Below are 18,638 nucleotides of genomic sequence, written 5' to 3'. Positions count from 1 at the left end.
TAAAATGTTCTACGATGTATTTTAAGTTCAGTGAAAGTATTCCAAACACTGCAAATGCATTTTACTGCCGTGAAGAGGTGCACAACGTTTCTGTAGTGTACTCACAGCAACAGGAAACATTATGCTCGTATAATATGCAAATCTAGCATTCTGCAGCAGAGCTGGGCAAGCTGGTACTTTTTTGAGCTAACCTTTAAAAACGACTAGTTCTAACCTTTTTCTTCAAATTGTGAGTTTTCTATTTTAACTGTTAAATTGGACCAAAAGAATCCAAGTTGACTGTAAATGTGAGCTACATTAGAGAGGGGAGGGGGGGGGGGGGCATTTCTGTCTGAACTGTACCTGATGTATTTTTTCTTGTGTGAAGGCTTCTGTCTTTGTACCTTTGCATTATTATTTGTAAATGAGATGAAAATAAATATATCTGAATCAGCCAAGACACTCTTATATTGTGTTTTTTTCCCCTCATTAGCTTGACTCCAAAAAGTACTAGAAAACAAAGAGGTGCAGCAGTACTTCCATGATATTTGCAGCCCCCATAACTGGCATAACTTAGACTTTCTCACCCACTCCACGGCTTCAGTTGCCCTGCCTCTCCCACTCTTCCGCACCAACAGTTTTAATGAGTTTCTACTTTTTTTTTTTTTTTTTTTTTTTTTTTTTTTATGTGGGATGGATACTAAAGTAAAGATGTGATAAGATGACTCCTTTAAATATATATAATAAACATGTTATGCTTAAAGGGCTTTATATGGATTAGATTAGGAGCTGGTTCTCAAGAAATGTATTTGAAATTGGACAGTTAATCCTATTCTCTTACAGCTAACAACCCTAAATGTGTCTCTTATTGTTTGTCTAATAAAAAATGCTATAAACAATGATCTTTAAATTACCAAACCGCCTCAGAATGGCAAACAAAAGTGATTTAAGTGACTCTGAACTGCTGATCTACTGGAATTTTCCCACAAAACCATCTCTAGGGTTTACAGAGAAAGGTCCAAAAAGAGAAAATATCCAGTAATCGTCAGTTCTCTGGGTGAAAATGCTGGACATGATGTCGGAGGTCAGAGGAGAATAACCAGACCCTCTTCAAGCTGATAGGAAGGCAACAGTAACTCAGATAACCACTCGGTACAGCCAAAGCATGCAGAAGAGCATCTCTGAACACACAACACATCAAACCTTGAAGTAGATGTGCTACAGCAACAGAAGACCACACCCAGTGCCACTCCTGTCAGCTAAGAACAGGAAACTGAGGCTACAGCTTACACAGGCTGACCAAAACATGGACAGCAGAAGACTGGAAAAACATTTCCTGGTCTGATGAGTTTCGGTTTCTGCAAGGGTAAGAATTTGGAATAAAAAAATTAAATCATGGCTCCATCCTGCCTTATATCAACGGTTCAGGCTAATGATGGTGGTGTTTGTAATGTGTGATGGATCTTTCTTGGCACACTTTAGCTCCTTAGTACCAGCTGAGCATTGGTTAAATACCACAGCCTACCTGAGTATTGTTTCTGACCATGTCCATCCCATTATGACCACCGTGTATCTTCTGTTGGCTGCTTCCATGTCACAAAGCTCAAATCATCTCAAACTGGTTTCTTAAACTTGACAATGAGTTCACTGTACTGAAATGGCCCCCAAATTCACCAGAGCTCAATCCAACAGAGCACCTTGTTGAATTAAGGCAGGATTGAAGGCAAAAGAGGGTCCAGCCCAGTACTAGAAAGGTGTGACTGGTGATCATATTTGCAGATATTTAGGTACCTTAGAAGAGACCTTAAAATAAAGCATGACACCCCCCCCCCCCCCCCCCCCCCCCCCCCCCCCCCCCCCCCCCCCCCCCCCCCCCCCCCCCCCCCCAAAAAAAAAAAAAAATCAGTCAGGCTGGACAACATCAGTGGTTCCCATTTAAAAGACAGCGATTCTTACGTCATCACTGATGCCCTCATCAATCTGGCCGCACTGTCCTGATTTGCTCCTATGCACAGGGACAGACTGCTCTTTGATTTACCCTTTGTTTTAGAAACTGCAGGACTCCATCTACTGGTGAAATCTGTTTTAGACATTAGCGATAACTTGGTTGCCATAAACACATGCATGTTACATTTATTTGAACGCCCTGACAACAAAGTGTGCAGTCAGGGCAACTGTGTGGTGACTGATGCAGAAAAAAAAGAAATCTTAGTCATTTAAAAGTAAAGAATATCTAGTGATTTAGTTTTTGGGCATGTGGCTTAGAATGCTTTATTTTCCTTCTGACAGTGGTTTCTATCTGCTGTGGAAACAGAAATTCATCACTAACCTTTTTTTTTTATATCAAGTAAAAAGGTCAAAACGTCGTTTAAAATCGTTGGATTTCCACTAAAAATCTCCTCTCTCTTTTTTTTTTATATATATAAATGTATCATTTAGGGGCCACTCTTAAAGGGCTGTTTTTGATTCTTTTACATACTACATGATCTGCTCTATAATGTTTATGTGTAACCACAAGAAGCAGTGTTGTACACCCCCCTGAGCGCAATCAGGTATGTTTACCGAGGACGTGCAGACGGTCAAAGCGCATACAACGTATCCCGGCATGCAGTAGGAGGCCGTAGAGTCGAGAGATCCAGCAGCTGGTAGTAGTTGCTAGAGCGCCCGAGCAGGCAAGCAGCCAACGGGCAACATAGCACACACATTTCCCCACTCCATGTGAGATAAGCCGAGCCGTCTTACTTACAGGCGACAGAAAATATGCTGTACGGACGCCTGACGTATTCCCCAAGCGGCGTTTGAGTCATCATTGTCACCCGGTTTTCATTTTGGAGGATCCTCCCTCCATCCTCCGGATCGCACCCGAACAGGCCAATGACAACGGTCTCAGCAACCCCGCAGCAGATGAGGGAACGGCTGCTGCAGGCCATCGACAGTCAGAGCAATGTGAGTGCGCTAAAGCGAGCAGGCTGCCTAAGATGAAGTGAGCTTGAACCCCTGCCACTCAGCGGAAACTCAACCCGACAGCTGTTAATTAGTTGTATTCATGTGCTCAATATGCTTATTGTGTGTTTTAGGTTGGAACCAGAAGCTGGGGTGCTTAGAGTTGACAGTTTGAAAGCTAATTTAGCCAGCAGCGTACCTTGGATAAGCAGTAATCTGGCGTGTAGCATGCTAGATGCTAACTTAGCCAGCGTCGTGGTAACGTTGGGTAACGTATACGGTTATAAAAAAAAAAATCCACACATTTCCCCCGCAAATTCTTATTCCTCTCTGAATGTGTTTTTTAACTTATACTTGGGTTTCACGCCAAAAAACTCTTATGATACTAACGGACGAACGGGAGCTAGCCAAACTGTTAGCGCGAGTGGCTAAAGCTACGTTTTAGGAAGCTTCCACCCTTCCTTCTCCAGTGAAATGCTAGCTGCGGCTAAGTCGGCTAACACAGGCAGAGCCACAGACACACAGAGGCGCCGACTGACTGTCAACAAGATAAGAAACTCGCCGTAAAGTTAATAATTTTGTGTTCCCCGTTTTGGTCCATATGCTACTCTTTTGATAAAACGATTACAGTGGGGAAGGTTTTGTGAGTTGACACTTAAATCTTTGTTCTGCAACGTCGTTTTGTCGCTCTTGAAGCAGACAGACAAGCTAATGTCCCCCCCTCCCTCCCCATTGCTAACTTCTAAGCTAACTTGCCCCTCAACCACGTTGCAAGCACGATTCAGTAGCTTGGAGGTTTTCTAATTTCTGGAGAATTTCCACGATCAGCATTAGTGTAAGGGGTATTGGCTAATCACATGGTTGTCACTGTCCTTTGGTCTTTCCAAAATATCACAGATGTGATTGTAATTCTCATTAACAACTTCCATTGCTGTTCTTTAAATAAGCAGTGATTTTTAGGTCATTCCCAGATATACGGTTTGTATGAATGTGATGTTTAAGAACATGTATTTGTCCTCCTTGCAGATATGCAATATGGTGGTTGTACTGGAAGTAATTGCCTGTCTTGAAAAGTATCCTATCACCAAAGAAGCACTTGAGGTAAGACATTTGGCTGTACTTAGCTATTGCTTTATACAGAAGTAGTTTAGCTGAATTGTGTTTCTGATCCCAGTACTCGTTGTTTACATAGGAAACTCGACTAGGAAAATTGATCAACGATGTAAGGAAGAAGACGAAAGATGAAGACCTGGCAAAGCGAGCTAAGAAACTCTTGAGGAACTGGCAAAAGCTGATTGAACCTGGGCCGGCTGTGGCCGCAAGTGTTCCTGGCTCTACCAATGGCAGTTCTCATCCCTGCAGAACTGATGCCTCTCCTTCTGACATTTCTGTGCCAGGGAAAGGTGTCCCTGAAGTCAAAATCAGAAATGACGTTCATAACACATATTCACCAAAAGCTGAGAAATCAAGCAGCCGCAAGCGCCGGGCAGAGCACAGAGACAGTGGAGTGTACTTGCAAGAAAAAATCTCCAAAATGTTCCCGTATGATAACTTGGTTTCAACGCCACCCACCAATGGGATTGCAGGCAGTCCGGATGCTCTGCCTGACCAGGAGGTTGTCCCGTCTCCTGACAGATCTCGTGTAGAGCACCTTGATAATGATAAAATAAACAGAATTCCGGTTAATGCTGTCAAGCCTCGCCCCAGCTCCCCTGGAGTGGCCAAACTACCCAGCACTTCCTCTTTGATTAAAGTTGCTGTGATGCAGCAACAGGCCAGACTGGATGAAGGAGGAGGGGGCTATTATCAAGCCAGAAGTCCCCGTGGCCTCACTACAAGCCCAAGGAGCACGAAGCAAGACACACTGACAAAGCGCTCTTCAGCATATGCACCAAAAGGAACATCGGTCCCAAGCCCTTCTTCTAGGGACTCTCCCTCTCTTTCCCAGCCTGTGTCCTCCCCGGCTTCATCTTATGCTGACAAGCTGCCACATTCTTCTAATAGGTCTTCAGTGCACTGGGCCAGTAGTTCAGAAGCCCCCTCTCATTGCCTATCACAAGACACATCTGCAACACTGGAATCCCCATCAGTCTCCCCCTCTCTCTCCCAACAGAACTCAGAACCACACAGACAGACGTCTGAGGGAGCCATGGCTGTGTCCGATGACACAGATGGGACAACGGTACCAAACTCGGAGCATAAAAGGAGGAAGTACAGGTCTAGAGACTACTCTGTCAACTTAGATGGCCAGAAAATGGAGGACACCACTAAACCTGTTCGATTAAAAGAGCGTAGAATAACATTTGACCCTGCCACAGGCCAGATTAAACCTCTAGTGCACAAAGAACCTTCTCAAACAGATGAAGCACCCACTCCTGACCCCCCTGAGTCTAGGCAGAGAACTGAAAGCACTGTACAACAGTCCTCTGGTGCTGCTGTAGCCACAGCTGCAGCCCCAGCCCCAGCCCCAGGTCCTAGCCCTAACCCTTTCCACCACACAAACTGGAAGGAGCTGTCTAGAAATGAAATCATCCAGTCCTACTTGAACCTTCAGAGCAATGTCCTCACCTCCTCGGGTATTCAGGCCCCTAGTGCACACTTTTTCATGTCGGATATCTGAAAAAGAAGAACAGGAGATTAAGGAGTTACGGAAGACGCACGTTCTGCAAACGGACAGCCCGACAGGTGATTTGCCAGGCGTTAGCCGGGAGGTGACGGATGAGGACTTGGACAGGATACACACACAGCACTGGCAGGGGGTGAACGGTGTTTATGACACCAAGGGCACCTGGTACGATTGGACAGAGTGCATATCACTGGACCCTCATGGGGATGAAAGCAAATTGAACATCCTGCCATATGTTTGCCTAGACTGAGGGGTATGGGAAGGTTGCAGTCCTTTTCCACTCCTTTACTCGTCTCACCACCGAGACGAGGTACTTTGTGATTTTGTTTGTCCACTGTGAGTTTGGCGAAAATCAGGCCTGCTAAACTCCCCTCCCCATGCCTCATCCTCTTTCTGTGATAATCTATTAAGGTTTTGATATTAAAAAAAAAAGTGTAAAGATTAAAAGACTAGTTGAGTTTGTAATATCAAGGGCTGTTTCTGTTTTATTTTTCAAACTGAAAGCCACAGGAATGAGGCCCGTATTGCAGAGTACTGCTGCTAACCATGAAGACAAAAAAGAGGACAGAATTATCCCAGATAACCCAAATAGGTGTAACAATGTGATGATTTTTTTTTTTTTTTTTTTTTTAATGTTTGGAATTGTACCGCTCTTTGAGGCAAACTGGGATGATGCTGTTTCTTTTTTGGTTTTACCTTTTAGTTTCTAACAAGGAGTTATGAACTAGGGTTAAGGGAAGGCTGGGGTTTAGCTGTCCTGTCCAGACCACCATGTTGGTGCCCAGAAAGGTGTTGATAGAGTTCATCTAGCACAGTTAGAGCTGAACATGTCCAGGGTATGAAGTACTGGAACATATTTGGCAGTTACAAGAAGCTTTATGTGAGATATAAAGAGTAAATTATAAACTTCTTATCATGTATACATCTATTTATTTTTGACCAGTTCATTTATGGGATGTTCATCAAAACAGATGTTCATAAGAAACTATAGATTCTTTTGTTTTCTCTTCTGTTTGCATCACTGTGCTCTCAGCCTAATCTTCAATGTTAAAGGGCGGTGGGGTGGGCATACAGATGTCTGTGTTGTCCTTTCTTTAAGGTTGGCCAGTGTGTTTTTGGTTATTTACATTCCAGACTCCACCCCTTCAACCAACTTTCGCTCCTCTCCGTCTCATCACGCAGCCTAATGTCCAGGTCACGAAGATTCATCTGGAAATTAACGATTTCAAATCAAAGCCGTGTGGTGCTAATTTAGTACATTTAAAGGTTTCCTTCCAGTCATTCGTTCCCAAATATTAAAGAATGTCCCAGCTGCTGGTTGCATTCAATGACAAAAGCAAGGACACGTTTGAATGCTGGAACTCACTGTTTGTTTCTTTAGATATTGTTTGCCTTCTGAAATTCCTTAATAATTTTCTGAACTTTAAACAGCCTTAGTGAATGTACAGGATCGAGACCTCTTATGCACTTGTACATAAGTTGACAACTTGTTGGTCATTTCTTTACTGACTTCATTCGTTCAAGTGTGAACAGTGACTGATTCTCCCATAATGTGCCCGTAGTTTAATCTGAATTTCAGACACATTTACAGATCTCGAAGCTGCTTTTTTTTTTTTTTTTTCAGACTTTAGAAAACATTTAGGTTGCAGAATGAGGGTAGCATTTGTTTTGCTTAAATTAAAAAAAAAAAAAATCAAACATTTAAGAGAGAAAGATGGAGAGAGCTGTGCGCATCTGATGGTCTTGGTGTTTTTTCATGTGACGATATTTCAGTTTGACTCCCCTTTATCCTCAGTGATCGCTGCCACCTTTCTCACATGATTTAAATGAAGATTGGCTTCTGTGCAGCCTCTCTGTCCATTCATTCTTTTTCGGTCATCCATTCCTACATACCAATGTGCCTTGGTAATTAAAAGAAAAAAAGATAAATCTGGATTTGCTTCCGCCTAAAACACGCCTGTCTGGAGCTGGATTTGTACGTGAGAATCCCAAATCCCCACGATCAATATGACGCTGGTATATGCACCGTTTTCTGTTACTTTTTTCTACACACTGATCTAGTGAGGGGTGAAGCTGCAGACAATGAGAAACTGCACAAGAACAGCAACAACACAGCTGGCAATAATGGAAAAGTGCTACGACTGGTTGAAAAGAATCTGTTTTCCTGGAGTTTTGATGGGGACATCTTTATTTGTTCAGTGTTTAACATCTCTCAGTTGTTTGAAAAATAAAAAGATCTAAATCTTGGCTGGCGTTAACTGATTCGTGGGTCTTTTACAGCGTTATGCGTTGGAAACAAAGTGGCCGATCTGATCTTCTGTTTTAGTGTACTTTTAATTGTTGTATTTACCCGGTTTATCCACCGGGGGGTGCACAGTGTCCGTGTGTTTTCTTTGTCTGCAGCAGCATGAGATGTAAAAATCAAAGACGGGAATCAGTTCAGTTCAAATCGATTGATCAGCCTTATTTTTTCAAGGTCCATGTAATACAAGGCCCTCTGTTATTGAGTAATGTATTTTCCTAGCCTAAAATTTTAATCCTGCCCTTTAAAAGTGCCCATATGTGTATTAAAGCAACAGTTTTTCAGCACCTATTTCCTTTTACACAGATTGCCTTTGGGTTACAATGTTCGATAGGCTAAAGTATGTTGGATCTACGTCACTCCTATGACTCAGTTAGCTGATGTCATCATGATCAGACAACAGGATGAGTAACTGCCCTCTGGTGCGTTTACCCTGAGACTGAATCAGTCCTCTGCACACCTGTGTGATGTAATCGTCTGTCACATATACAAAGAAATACAGCTGTATTTATGACCAGGAGGACTCTCAGACACTGAGGAGATACACCTGGTCTTAGGTCACTGATGGTTTACGAGGCTCTACTTCCTGTCTGCTCAGGTTGGAACAGGACAGGGTTCAGGTGGTTAAAAAACAACACCAACTTGTACAATTTAAATCATACATATTTGGAGAATGACACTGTTGGTAATTTTGCCTCTGTATACCAGCAAAGTGGATTTTAAATCAATATGTGATTCAAGTGCAGACTTTCAGCTTTAATTCATTAACTGTTTAGGAGTTAGCTGTTTTTATACACAGTACCTCATTTTCTTAGGCTCAAAGGTAATTTGACAAACTAACATAACTGTAAATATAAGGATTGTTTTTAATACTTGGATGAAAATCGTTTTCAGTCACTGACTGCCTGAAGTCTAGAACCCATGGGCATCACAAAATGCTGTTTCCTCCCCTGAGATGCTCTGCCAGGTCTTTACTGCAGCCACCCTCAGATGCTGCTTGTTTGTAGGTCTGTGCCTTCAGTTTTGTCTTCAGTAACTGTTAGGCTGAGATCAGGTGACTGACTTTGCCATTGAAGAATATCCCATTTCTTTGCTTTGAGAAATTCTTGATTTGTTTTTGCAGTTTTCCATCTGCACTGTGAAGTTCTGTCTGATCAGTTTTGCTGCATTTGGCAGAATCTCAGTAGAGCGTGCACACTTCATCCTGCTGCTTCTATCAGCAGTCGCATCATGAGTAAACAGCAGTGATCCGGTTCCACTGGCAGCCATACATGCCCGTGCCATAACATTACTGCCACCACGTTTGACAGATGATGTGTTATACTTTGGATTATGAGCTCTTCTTTCCTTGTTTAGACTTTTCCTATTGCAAAGGTTAATCTTGTTTGGGTTTTTCAGCCTATTGATGAGCCTCCCTCACTTGAGAAGTCCAGTGAAAAGATACCAAATGCAAGGTCAACACTTGGAATCAAATCCAGAACTTTGATCTGCTTATCTATCACAAAATAACAAGAGAACAGGCCTCATCTGGCCTCGAAACTGCTTGTCAGTCAATGGTCCAATTACTGTTAAGCCTCTGACAATGGGGGAGTGTAAAATGTAAAAGCAATCTGAAGAATCTCTCGCCTTTGGATAACTGTATACAATATTTATATAGATGACCTCAAAATCTATCCACTTTTTTTAAATTGTGTCCATTCTAAACATCCATCCATCTTCTTCCACCCATCAGTGTTCACATTAATCAAACATCCATTTACAGGACAGATTATTAGCAGCCATGTCTTAAGAAAAATATTTGCACTTTCAACAATATGTCTGTTTTCCCGCATTCAGTCTGCTGTCATTACAAGCACAGTCATATGTATGGCTCACAGTGAATTAACAAAAAGGAGTTTTAGGAATTAAACTGAAGTATTTTGCTTTTTAAAATTTTTTTTAAATAATCCAAACAACTTCAAATCTAGAAATGCTTTAAAGTCTCATATATTATCTCTCTTTGTGCGTATTATTGCAATTTTTGAGTTATTAATGATTTAACTCAATCTTCACACTGTGTAAAACTATGAAGTGGACTGGACGGACCATTTGATGGACCAGTTTTGGCCCCTGGGCTGCATGTTTGACACCCTCGGTCCAGAAGAGAGATTCACCTCCAACTTTGACCCGTTGTTGGTGCTTGATGGGAAGTCATGAAACCCCCCAGTCGGTGAGGCAGTTTTCAAAAACATTTCACCATACTATTACAATATTTATTACTATATGTATTTTACAAACATTTCAAGGGACTACCAAAGGCCCCAGCTGAAGAAAGAAGAAGAAAAATAAAGATATATCCTATAAGAAAAGGTAGTAACACTAACAGGCAGGTATCGCATGGAATAATAGTCTGGTGTACCACTCTTATAAAGCGGATTATTGTGCGGTAAAATAAGTTCCCCTCCTATAGGAGTTCATCTTAAAACTCAATTATTTAGGCCGAAATAACTCACGACCCGCATACCATGCGCCATTAATACACGATGAGCTGTTGTCTTAGATACATGTTACATAATATCCTGGACTTTCACTCATCCTGACGTACCAGAAGAAATTGTGTTATCTGTAAACTTCACACCACCGACATTACGTCAGCCCAGAAGCTCATTCCTAATTAAGTTTTTTTTTTTTTTATTAACCCGGCCGTGACTCAAAAAAGTGCGACAATTTGTCTCGTCCTCTCCACGTCTGGTATGCAGGGTGGGACCAGAGGTTCACTCCCACTATCCAGGAATTTGGGAAGTTTCCTTCCATATAAGGAGTTTTTGATATAAATTGCAACCTAAGAAGAGAAGGGGAAAGGTGGAGCTTAGGATCGATTAACGAAGCGTGTACCAAAGAGTATACAGGACTATCAAGAGGAGTCCTCTCTGAGTCTGTGCATGTGTTACTGGAATATATATCTATCTATCTATCTATCTATCTATCTATCTATCTATCTATCTATCTATCTATCTATCTATCTATCTATCTATCGTAACCGAGTAAGTACTGCAGGCCACTGTTCTTTCTGTGTGGCCTTAGCACTGCTACCTCACAGCAAGAAGGTCCCGGGTTACATGCATGTTGGATTAATTGGTAATTCTGAATTAGCTGTAGGTGTGAATGGTTGTGGTCTCTCTGTGACAGACTGGCGACTGTCCAGGGTAACCCCTTGCTTCTCGCCCCATGACAGCTAGGATAGGCTCCAGCTCCCCCCACCCCCAACCCTGAACTTGATAAGTGGAAGAAGCTTGATGGATGTTTCATTAGTTTTTCGTTATGGGAGTTACCTACCTTAAGAGCATGACAGGACACATTTAATCATACAAATTAATAATATATGCTAATTATAACAGCCACATAAAACGGTTTCTAAATGCAGGATACATGCTTTAAATAAAAGCCTGGTCACACCGAACAAATCTGATGTGAATACCAGCGTGGCCAAAATTTAACGAAGACTGAGATCATGAGTATCACTGTTGAACTGGTTAAAAAAAAAAGAGGCCTTTTTAGGGCACAAGACACATATTATTTACTGGAATTTAAAAAAACAAACAAAAAAAACCCCTAACTGAGACATTATTGTGAAGTTACAAAACTTACTAATATAAAAATACAAATATACAAGAAAATGTCTTCAGTTTTAATCTTTGAAAGTCTAGTCATCACCAGCTTAAAGAGGCATTTAGTGGATATCATTTCTGAGATTAGAGGTCTACCTGACTTGAGTGAGGTGTTTTATAATTGTAGTACTTGTTCCAAACTTCTTAAATCTCACTCTGACAAGCAGCACCTGTACAAGAAACTAAAACTAACACCAAGCTAATGAAAAATGAAACCGAAGCCTGATCATTTTAAAGAATCAAAACGACACTAAAAAAATGTGTAAGTCCACTGTGGACGATAACTGTGAAAAAGAAATGTGTAAAAGTAAATAAAAATGAACACAGATACTGAGTTTAACATCCCAGCCACCATCCAGTTTAATTCTTCTGCCTACCTGTAGTGCACAATTTCCCATATTTAACATATTAAAGTTACCTGCTTTATACTATCTGTGAATTTTATTTCCCAGTATACATAAAGGTGCCTAAAATCATTCAACATCCATGCTGCAGACAAATCAACAAAAGACATAACCTAAAAAAAAAAAAAGAGAGAATATGACTTTTGTGACGTTTTCATGAGTTTGATTATGTAACCAAGTGCACATGAAACCTATTTCACGTTTATTAAATTCAGCTGAATATTCATTAACTTTTTAAACTTCGTTCCAGATACTTCCGAGGTTCATTTCCGGGACGAACCTATGAGAGGTGAACTATCTTGACTCATGAATCGAGACTCTTTGGCAGAAACCGTGGGAGCGCTCTAATTGGCGGCCGTAAAAAAGAAAGGAAGTATTTAGTTCACTCCGAGGTTTCATTGGAAGACAAACTCGAAGATATTTTAGCGCAGTTTTTATTCACAAGTCAGAGTCCCTCTTTTATTATTAATTGCCACTCTCAAAGGAAAAACTCTCAACACTTTGACAATGTCTGCCTTTAACAAAGGTCCGGCTTATGGGTTATCCGCAGAAGTGAAAAAACAAGGTAGGTGGTCATAATTTTCTATATGATATAAAATAAGTCGCCTTGAACTTTTCTCCTCACCGTCGTTGCGCTTCTGTCTTAACGCGAGAATCACCTGGCCTCCATTTTGATAGGGTGCTCAGGTTAAAAGGTAGTCCGGCGGGGGTGGAAAGAGTGAATAAAAAGATTTAAAACTACTTTTTTTTTTATGGGTCGGACAAAAATAAAAAATAAAAAAAAATAAACTCTAGTTGAACATGATTAGTTTGCAAACTCCAGATTCATCTTCTAGTTTGACACTTCGGACCTATTTATTCCTTCTCCCCGTGCAGGAGACTAACTTAAAAAAATCACACCATGGCGTTGTCCCGCTTGGCAAACAAGTATGTCGTTGTGGCAAAATTGTTATCCCCGTTTCCAGCCCTTTCCTCCTCCCGTGCGGCTCCCTGCCCTGCATTGTGACCTGCATTAGCAGATAATGAAATTGACCTGCAGTCCTCGGATTGGATGCCACCGTTCTCGGCACTTCTGTCTTTTCGTTGTTTCTTTATGATTAGTTTCCCCCACTTCCTCTTTTGCGGTAAGGTGCTTCGCTGCTCTCCCCTCCCCACCACTTCTGGGTAAAGTGTAAGTTTATTGACTGGGGGCCTTCATGAGGAAGCTTGTTGTTTATTTTTCCACGGGTTTCTGCACAGCCTGATCCACTTAAAAGGCCAGAGATAACTTGTCTGATCATGTTGGCACGTCACTTTTTTTTTTTTTTTTTTTTTTTTTTTTTGGAGGGGGGTGTACTTGAAATATGTGTTTACTGTCTTCTCCTTGTTTACCGGGCATGCATGCTGATTGCTATTTTGGTCATCTTTCTAACTCAGATCCTTTTCTCACTAAAGTGTTACAGCTGATCTGTCCTGGACATCCGTGGCCTTCTGCTCATTCTCTTGATCATCAGCATATTAGAGCTACTTTAACTTACCTTCAGCTCATCCCCCACCTCCCCCATCTGCCCCATCTGCATTCTTTGGATGTACCCTTGTATGGGAGAGAGAGAGGATCGTATCCCCTCCCCAAATCTCCGCAGAACAGCAAGTGCCTGACGTAAAGAGAGGCATGTAGATTTCCTCTGTCCATTACCACTGGCGTCCTTGAAGGAGGGGAGGAGGGAGGGGGCTTGTTAAAGAATCGCTCACTTGAGTGGTATTTCTGTGATCGGTGACGTGGGCCACCTTGTGAAATGTGAGGCATTTAAGGATTTTAAACCCCCCCCCCCCCAACCCAACCCCCTTTCCTTTCTTAAACAGACCGATAAATGTGGACAGTCTTTGCTCATAAACTCCAACTCACAGTTGACCCACTGCAGTAACACTCTTATTTATTTATTTCAGTGCCCAGTGCACATTCATTCATTGGATCAGCGCACACAATCCGGCGGCCTTCTCGCTTCATTCAGCTCTCTTTATCCGAGCACTGCGGGCTAAATTCCTCGCGTTCAGCTTGTCGCTGGAAATTACATCTGTGTCGGATTCCTTGTGGCCAATTAAAACTGCCAGTGTTGTCTTTTAATATGCGGATAACTGGATGAAGGAATTTAATTAGAAGACAGGCATTCCTGAAGAGCGCAACCAGCTGTGAGCTGTGTGCAGCCAGCTTCTATGTAAATAGTAGGTTACTTTGTGGTTTAGTTTCCCATTGCCCTCAGGATAGACAAACATTGTTAGCTGGTTGTGAGTTGCATGCAGCACTTCATTCACCAGAGAAATGCTGATCTGTTTCAATTTATAGGTCAGTTTCGCCTTTTTTTTTTTTTTTTTTTTTTCTGGCCTTTCAGATTGGAGACCCAACTCATTAAACTGTTTACATGACCCTGATTCTCCTCCTGAATGGCCTCTTTCTCATACTCTGCATCAGTCAGCAAAGCTTTTAAATCAAAGGAGCACCTCAACCGTGACACCCTCACCAGAAAGTCTGCCTTTGTGCCACGATAAGCCCCTTTAAAACTCACTCCCTGTTCTTTCTACAGCAGCTGCCTTCCTGTGACTTTGTTGCAGTTTACCAAACAGGATATCCGTGTGTGTGTGTGTGTGTGTGTGGTGTGTGTGTGTGTGTGTGTGTGTGTGTGTGTGTGTGTTTTGGGTCATGTTGGAGTCACCCATTTATTTATGAGACTGAAATCTGACAAAGCCCCTCTGTAGACACAGCATGCTGGAGACAGGCAAAGTGAAAATCAGGGATGGCCATGAAACACGGCTGCACGCAGTCACAATAAACCTTTTTTAATTAACAACACTAAAACTGAACTCTTTGTGGTGTGCATTATTATCAGGTTGGTCACTGCTATTTACACGGCTCTATCAGCAGCTGAAGAGGGGGAAAAAATTCTCATATCTTAAATGTGTTTAAGTGGGAGGTCACTGAGCACAGAGAAAGAAGCTTGAATAACTCTGTGTGAATGCATCTACTGTTTTTTAAAGAGCCACCCACGTGATTCTTGTAGAACACACATGTGACCTCTGACCTCTCCCTTCCAACTAGATCGCACAGAAGTATGACCCTCAGAAGGAAGAGGAGCTCAGGATCTGGATTGAAGAAATCACCGGCGCTTCCATCGGCCCCGACTTCCAGAAAGGCCTGAAAAATGGAGTCATTTTGTGCGAGTAAGCAAAGACCACATCAAAGTCCATCACACTGAACCACCAGATCCTCCATCATCTGTTTTTAATATGCACAAAGATCTGGAAAGTTCACTTTTTCCTCCTCCTTTCTTTTATATTGCAGACTTATTAACAAACTGCAGCCAGGCTCTGTGAAAAAGATCAACCAGTCGGCGCTGAACTGGCATCAGGTGAGTTGGTCAAAGACACATTATTTTTAGCTAATTGAGGGCGCGGCAGACTCTTCAGTAGAGGTACTTCATGACGAATGTAATGACAAGCAGTGCAGCAAGCAGATAGACGTGCCTCTTGTATTGTACTAAGGATTTCAGTGCACTGAATCACGCCATGTCATGGCTATATTTACATGTTGGTGGTGCAGCCTCTGCTTTTTATCTAAAACTGGTTTCTTCTAAATCTGACTGCTACTTGCTAATGAGAGAATGCAGGTAGAAGAGTAATCACCCAGCTTCTGTTGAAATATTGCTTAAGCATGGTTGTGCTCTTGTTTACATTGGTGTGGCTGTAGCTGGAGAACCTGACAAACTTCATCAAAGCCATCACAGCGTACGGCTTGAAGCCTCACGATATCTTCGAAGCCAACGATCTATTGAGAACGGCAACATGACGCAGGTCCAGACGACTCTGCTCGCCCTCGCTAGCATGGTGAGTCTCTTAACAACGCGTCTGTCCTGCGTCACGCGCGGCAGTGGTTGTTTTTGTGGTGACTGGTTGGAGTTTGATCTTCTACGCCGCCTTTTTCTCTCAGGCCAAGACAAGGGTGCCAGTCGCGGGTTGACATCGGAGTGAAATATGCTGACAAGCAGCAGAGGATGTTTGACGACGAGAAGATGAAGGCTGGACAGTGTGTCATTGGCCTGCAGGTACAGAGTGTTCGGTGTCAGTCAGTAATGGCACAGGACTGCTTGTGTGTGTGGACCTTACTGTGAATCTCAGGACTAGGGAAAGAAAAAAACAGTCAAGAGACTAACTTGATTCCCTTTAATTTATTTATTTATTTTTCCCCAATTAGAAAGAAAGAAACAAACAAAAAAAACCTTTAAAATAGGAATCCAGAATTTTTCAATGAACTGATCATTCTTCTGACAGATGTGTTACGTGCTTGAAAGGCTGAGCTCACTGCTGCATGGGGTGAAACTGTTGTGAAAGCAGGCTTTGTCATGGTGATCTCATGTTGAGTAGCATACTTCTGTGCAAGAGCTGCACATTTTTTTTTTTTTTCCCTCTCTCTTCCCCTCCCCCAGTACCTGGAAGGCTGTCAAGTAGATACAAACACTTTGAAAGCACTTAGTATGCAATTTGAGAGGAGTAAATATGAGGAACAGCTCACTTGAAACTTATTAAAACATGTTTGGTTAGTGTCATACAGATCTGAACCTCAATCACATGCTCATTTAAAAAAATGCAGGGAATGTGACATTAAGCAACAGTTTACCACAGAAACTCTATTAGTCTTTTGACTTGTTTCATTAACAATGAATGTTGTTTTTCAGATGGGGACCAACAAGTGTGCCAGTCAGGCAGGTATGAGTGCCTATGGCACCAGGAGGCATTTATATGATCCCAAAGCTCCAGTCCAGGCCCCCATGGACAACACAACCATCAGTCTGCAGATGGGAACCAACAAAGGGGCGAGTCAGGTACTGCACCATGCATTCTTAATGGAAGGTAGTGGAAATAAGCCCCCGGGCACTAGTCGTGGCTTGTCCTTTGCACTTTTAGCTGCTGTAAACTAGTGTCATGTATGGTCTTGTAGAGGACTGTAAAGTCCTGTGTATCTACCAGACAAAGCTCACACTCAGTCAAAAAAAATGTTGGCAGAGATGGAGTGAAGTCAGTTAAATCTGTTTTCTTTTTCCTGCGTTGACTTCAGGCTGGGATGACGGCTCCAGGGACAAGGCGTGCCATTTACGACCAGAAGCTGGGCACAGAAAAGTGTGACAACAGCACCATGTCTCTACAGATGGGATACAGAGAAGGAGCCAACCAGAGCGGGCAGAACTTCGGCTTGGGGCGGCAGATCTATGATGCCAAATACTGTCCCAAAGCTACCGAGATTCCAGGTGATGAAAATGGAGCAGGTGGCCCCCGTGACTACATCCAGATTACCAAGATGAGGGCTACCAAGGCTACCAGGAAGAGGAGCAGGTGTACCAAGATGATGGGACAGATTACTAAGAGGTTGGAGAGAGCTGAGGAAGGGAAAGTAGGATTGTATAAGAATGGCAAGTTCTGCACGAGAAAACTCAAGACAGAAAGGTGTTTTTTTTTTTTTTTTTTTTTGTTTTTTTTTTAAATATCTTTAGGATGTTGCACCTTTTATCCCCCCCCCCCCCCCCTTTTTTTTTTTTTTTTTTTTTTTTTTGTTTTAGGTCATATCCTCTTAGTATTGTATGAAAATGTCATCTTACCCCTATTTGTACAAAACCATTTCAACACATATCACGATGAACTGTATTTCTATGATCCCTTTATATATTTGAAGTGACCACAAAGCCAGTCATTTGGCTTACTAGATATTTATCCCAGGGATTGTTTTTGTTCATGTGCCAAAGCTTCTCCTTTTCTATATACATTTTTTTTTTTTTTTTTTTTTTTTTTTTGAGGAGTCTTGAGATTTTCTTTAAGGGCAACATTAAACTAAAAGAGAAACCTTTGGGATTTTTTTTTTCTTCTTTTTTGTTAGTGTTAACAGTTATAAGAAATTGCATGTTTCCATGAAAACACCAGTGCTTATGCTCCTGTAATAACTGTATCATCTGTGTTTAAAAGGAAAACATCCCGTGAATGAGAATGTACATTTCTTTGTGTTAGTTGTTACGTCAGTATCTTCTTCATCTCTTCAGTATTGACATAAAATGATCACCCATTTTGGTTATTCTGACACATGAGGGAACAAATGGATTTGTTTTTAACAAACCGGTCTTCTTTAAATTCTGCTCCTTTTTCTCACTTCATCTTTATTTCATTCTTTAACGGAGGAAATATTTCCATTGTTTGTATAACCAATCTGACTGGAGAGAGGCTTGTTTTCTTTGGACAGCGGTGGAACGGATAAAATAATACTCGAGTGAAGTTTTGAACATTCCAATCAAGAATACTGGATTCTTTTTTTTTTTTCCCTGGTGAACAATGTTTCAGTGACTCATTCTTAGATGTTGGTTGATATGCAAACCAATCATATATTTGATCATTTAAGATTATTATTTATACATATTTGTGATTTGAATGGAGGCTGTTTTGTACCTTGACTTTGAATAAAATTTGGTATCGGACAATACTTTTTTTTTTTTCTCCTGCCCCCACCTTTGGAATTTTTATATCAGCTGGAAACAGTGTTTGTATTGGCACACACACAGAGGCCATTTTATTAGGTACAAAAGGTCATTAACATATGTAATCACATTGCAGCAACTCAATGCATTTAGGCATGCAGACATGGTCAAGATGACCTGCTGAAGTTCAAATTGAGCATCAGAATGGAGAAGAAATGTGATTTAAGTGACTGAACATATGGGTGTGTC

General features: G+C 41.7%; 2 protein-coding genes across 2 annotated transcripts; both read left to right on the top strand.

The window, feature by feature from the left end:
* Positions 1–2,613: 2,613 nt before the first annotated feature.
* crsp7 (cofactor required for Sp1 transcriptional activation, subunit 7) lies at positions 2,614–7,784 on the top strand. The gene is given in 4 exon segments (XM_030752908.1): positions 2,614–2,925; positions 3,949–4,023; positions 4,115–5,538; positions 5,540–7,784. Coding segments are annotated over 4 exon segments (1,830 nt in total). The 5' UTR covers positions 2,614–2,853; the 3' UTR covers positions 5,799–7,784.
* Positions 7,785–12,282: 4,498 nt separating this feature from the next.
* On the top strand, positions 12,283–17,395 carry cnn2 (calponin 2). The gene is given in 9 exon segments (XM_030751884.1): positions 12,283–12,459; positions 14,969–15,096; positions 15,218–15,284; positions 15,623–15,701; positions 15,704–15,776; positions 15,869–15,977; positions 16,608–16,754; positions 16,988–17,210; positions 17,213–17,395. Coding segments are annotated over 9 exon segments (957 nt in total). The 5' UTR covers positions 12,283–12,408; the 3' UTR covers positions 17,293–17,395.
* The last annotated feature ends 1,243 nt before the right edge of the window (positions 17,396–18,638 follow it).

This window comes from Archocentrus centrarchus, chromosome 17, assembly GCF_007364275.1.
Source record: "Archocentrus centrarchus isolate MPI-CPG fArcCen1 chromosome 17, fArcCen1, whole genome shotgun sequence".
In the NCBI taxonomy this organism is placed as follows: Eukaryota; Metazoa; Chordata; class Actinopteri; order Cichliformes; family Cichlidae; genus Archocentrus; species Archocentrus centrarchus.
This window is presented reverse-complemented; position numbering and strand designations above follow the sequence as displayed.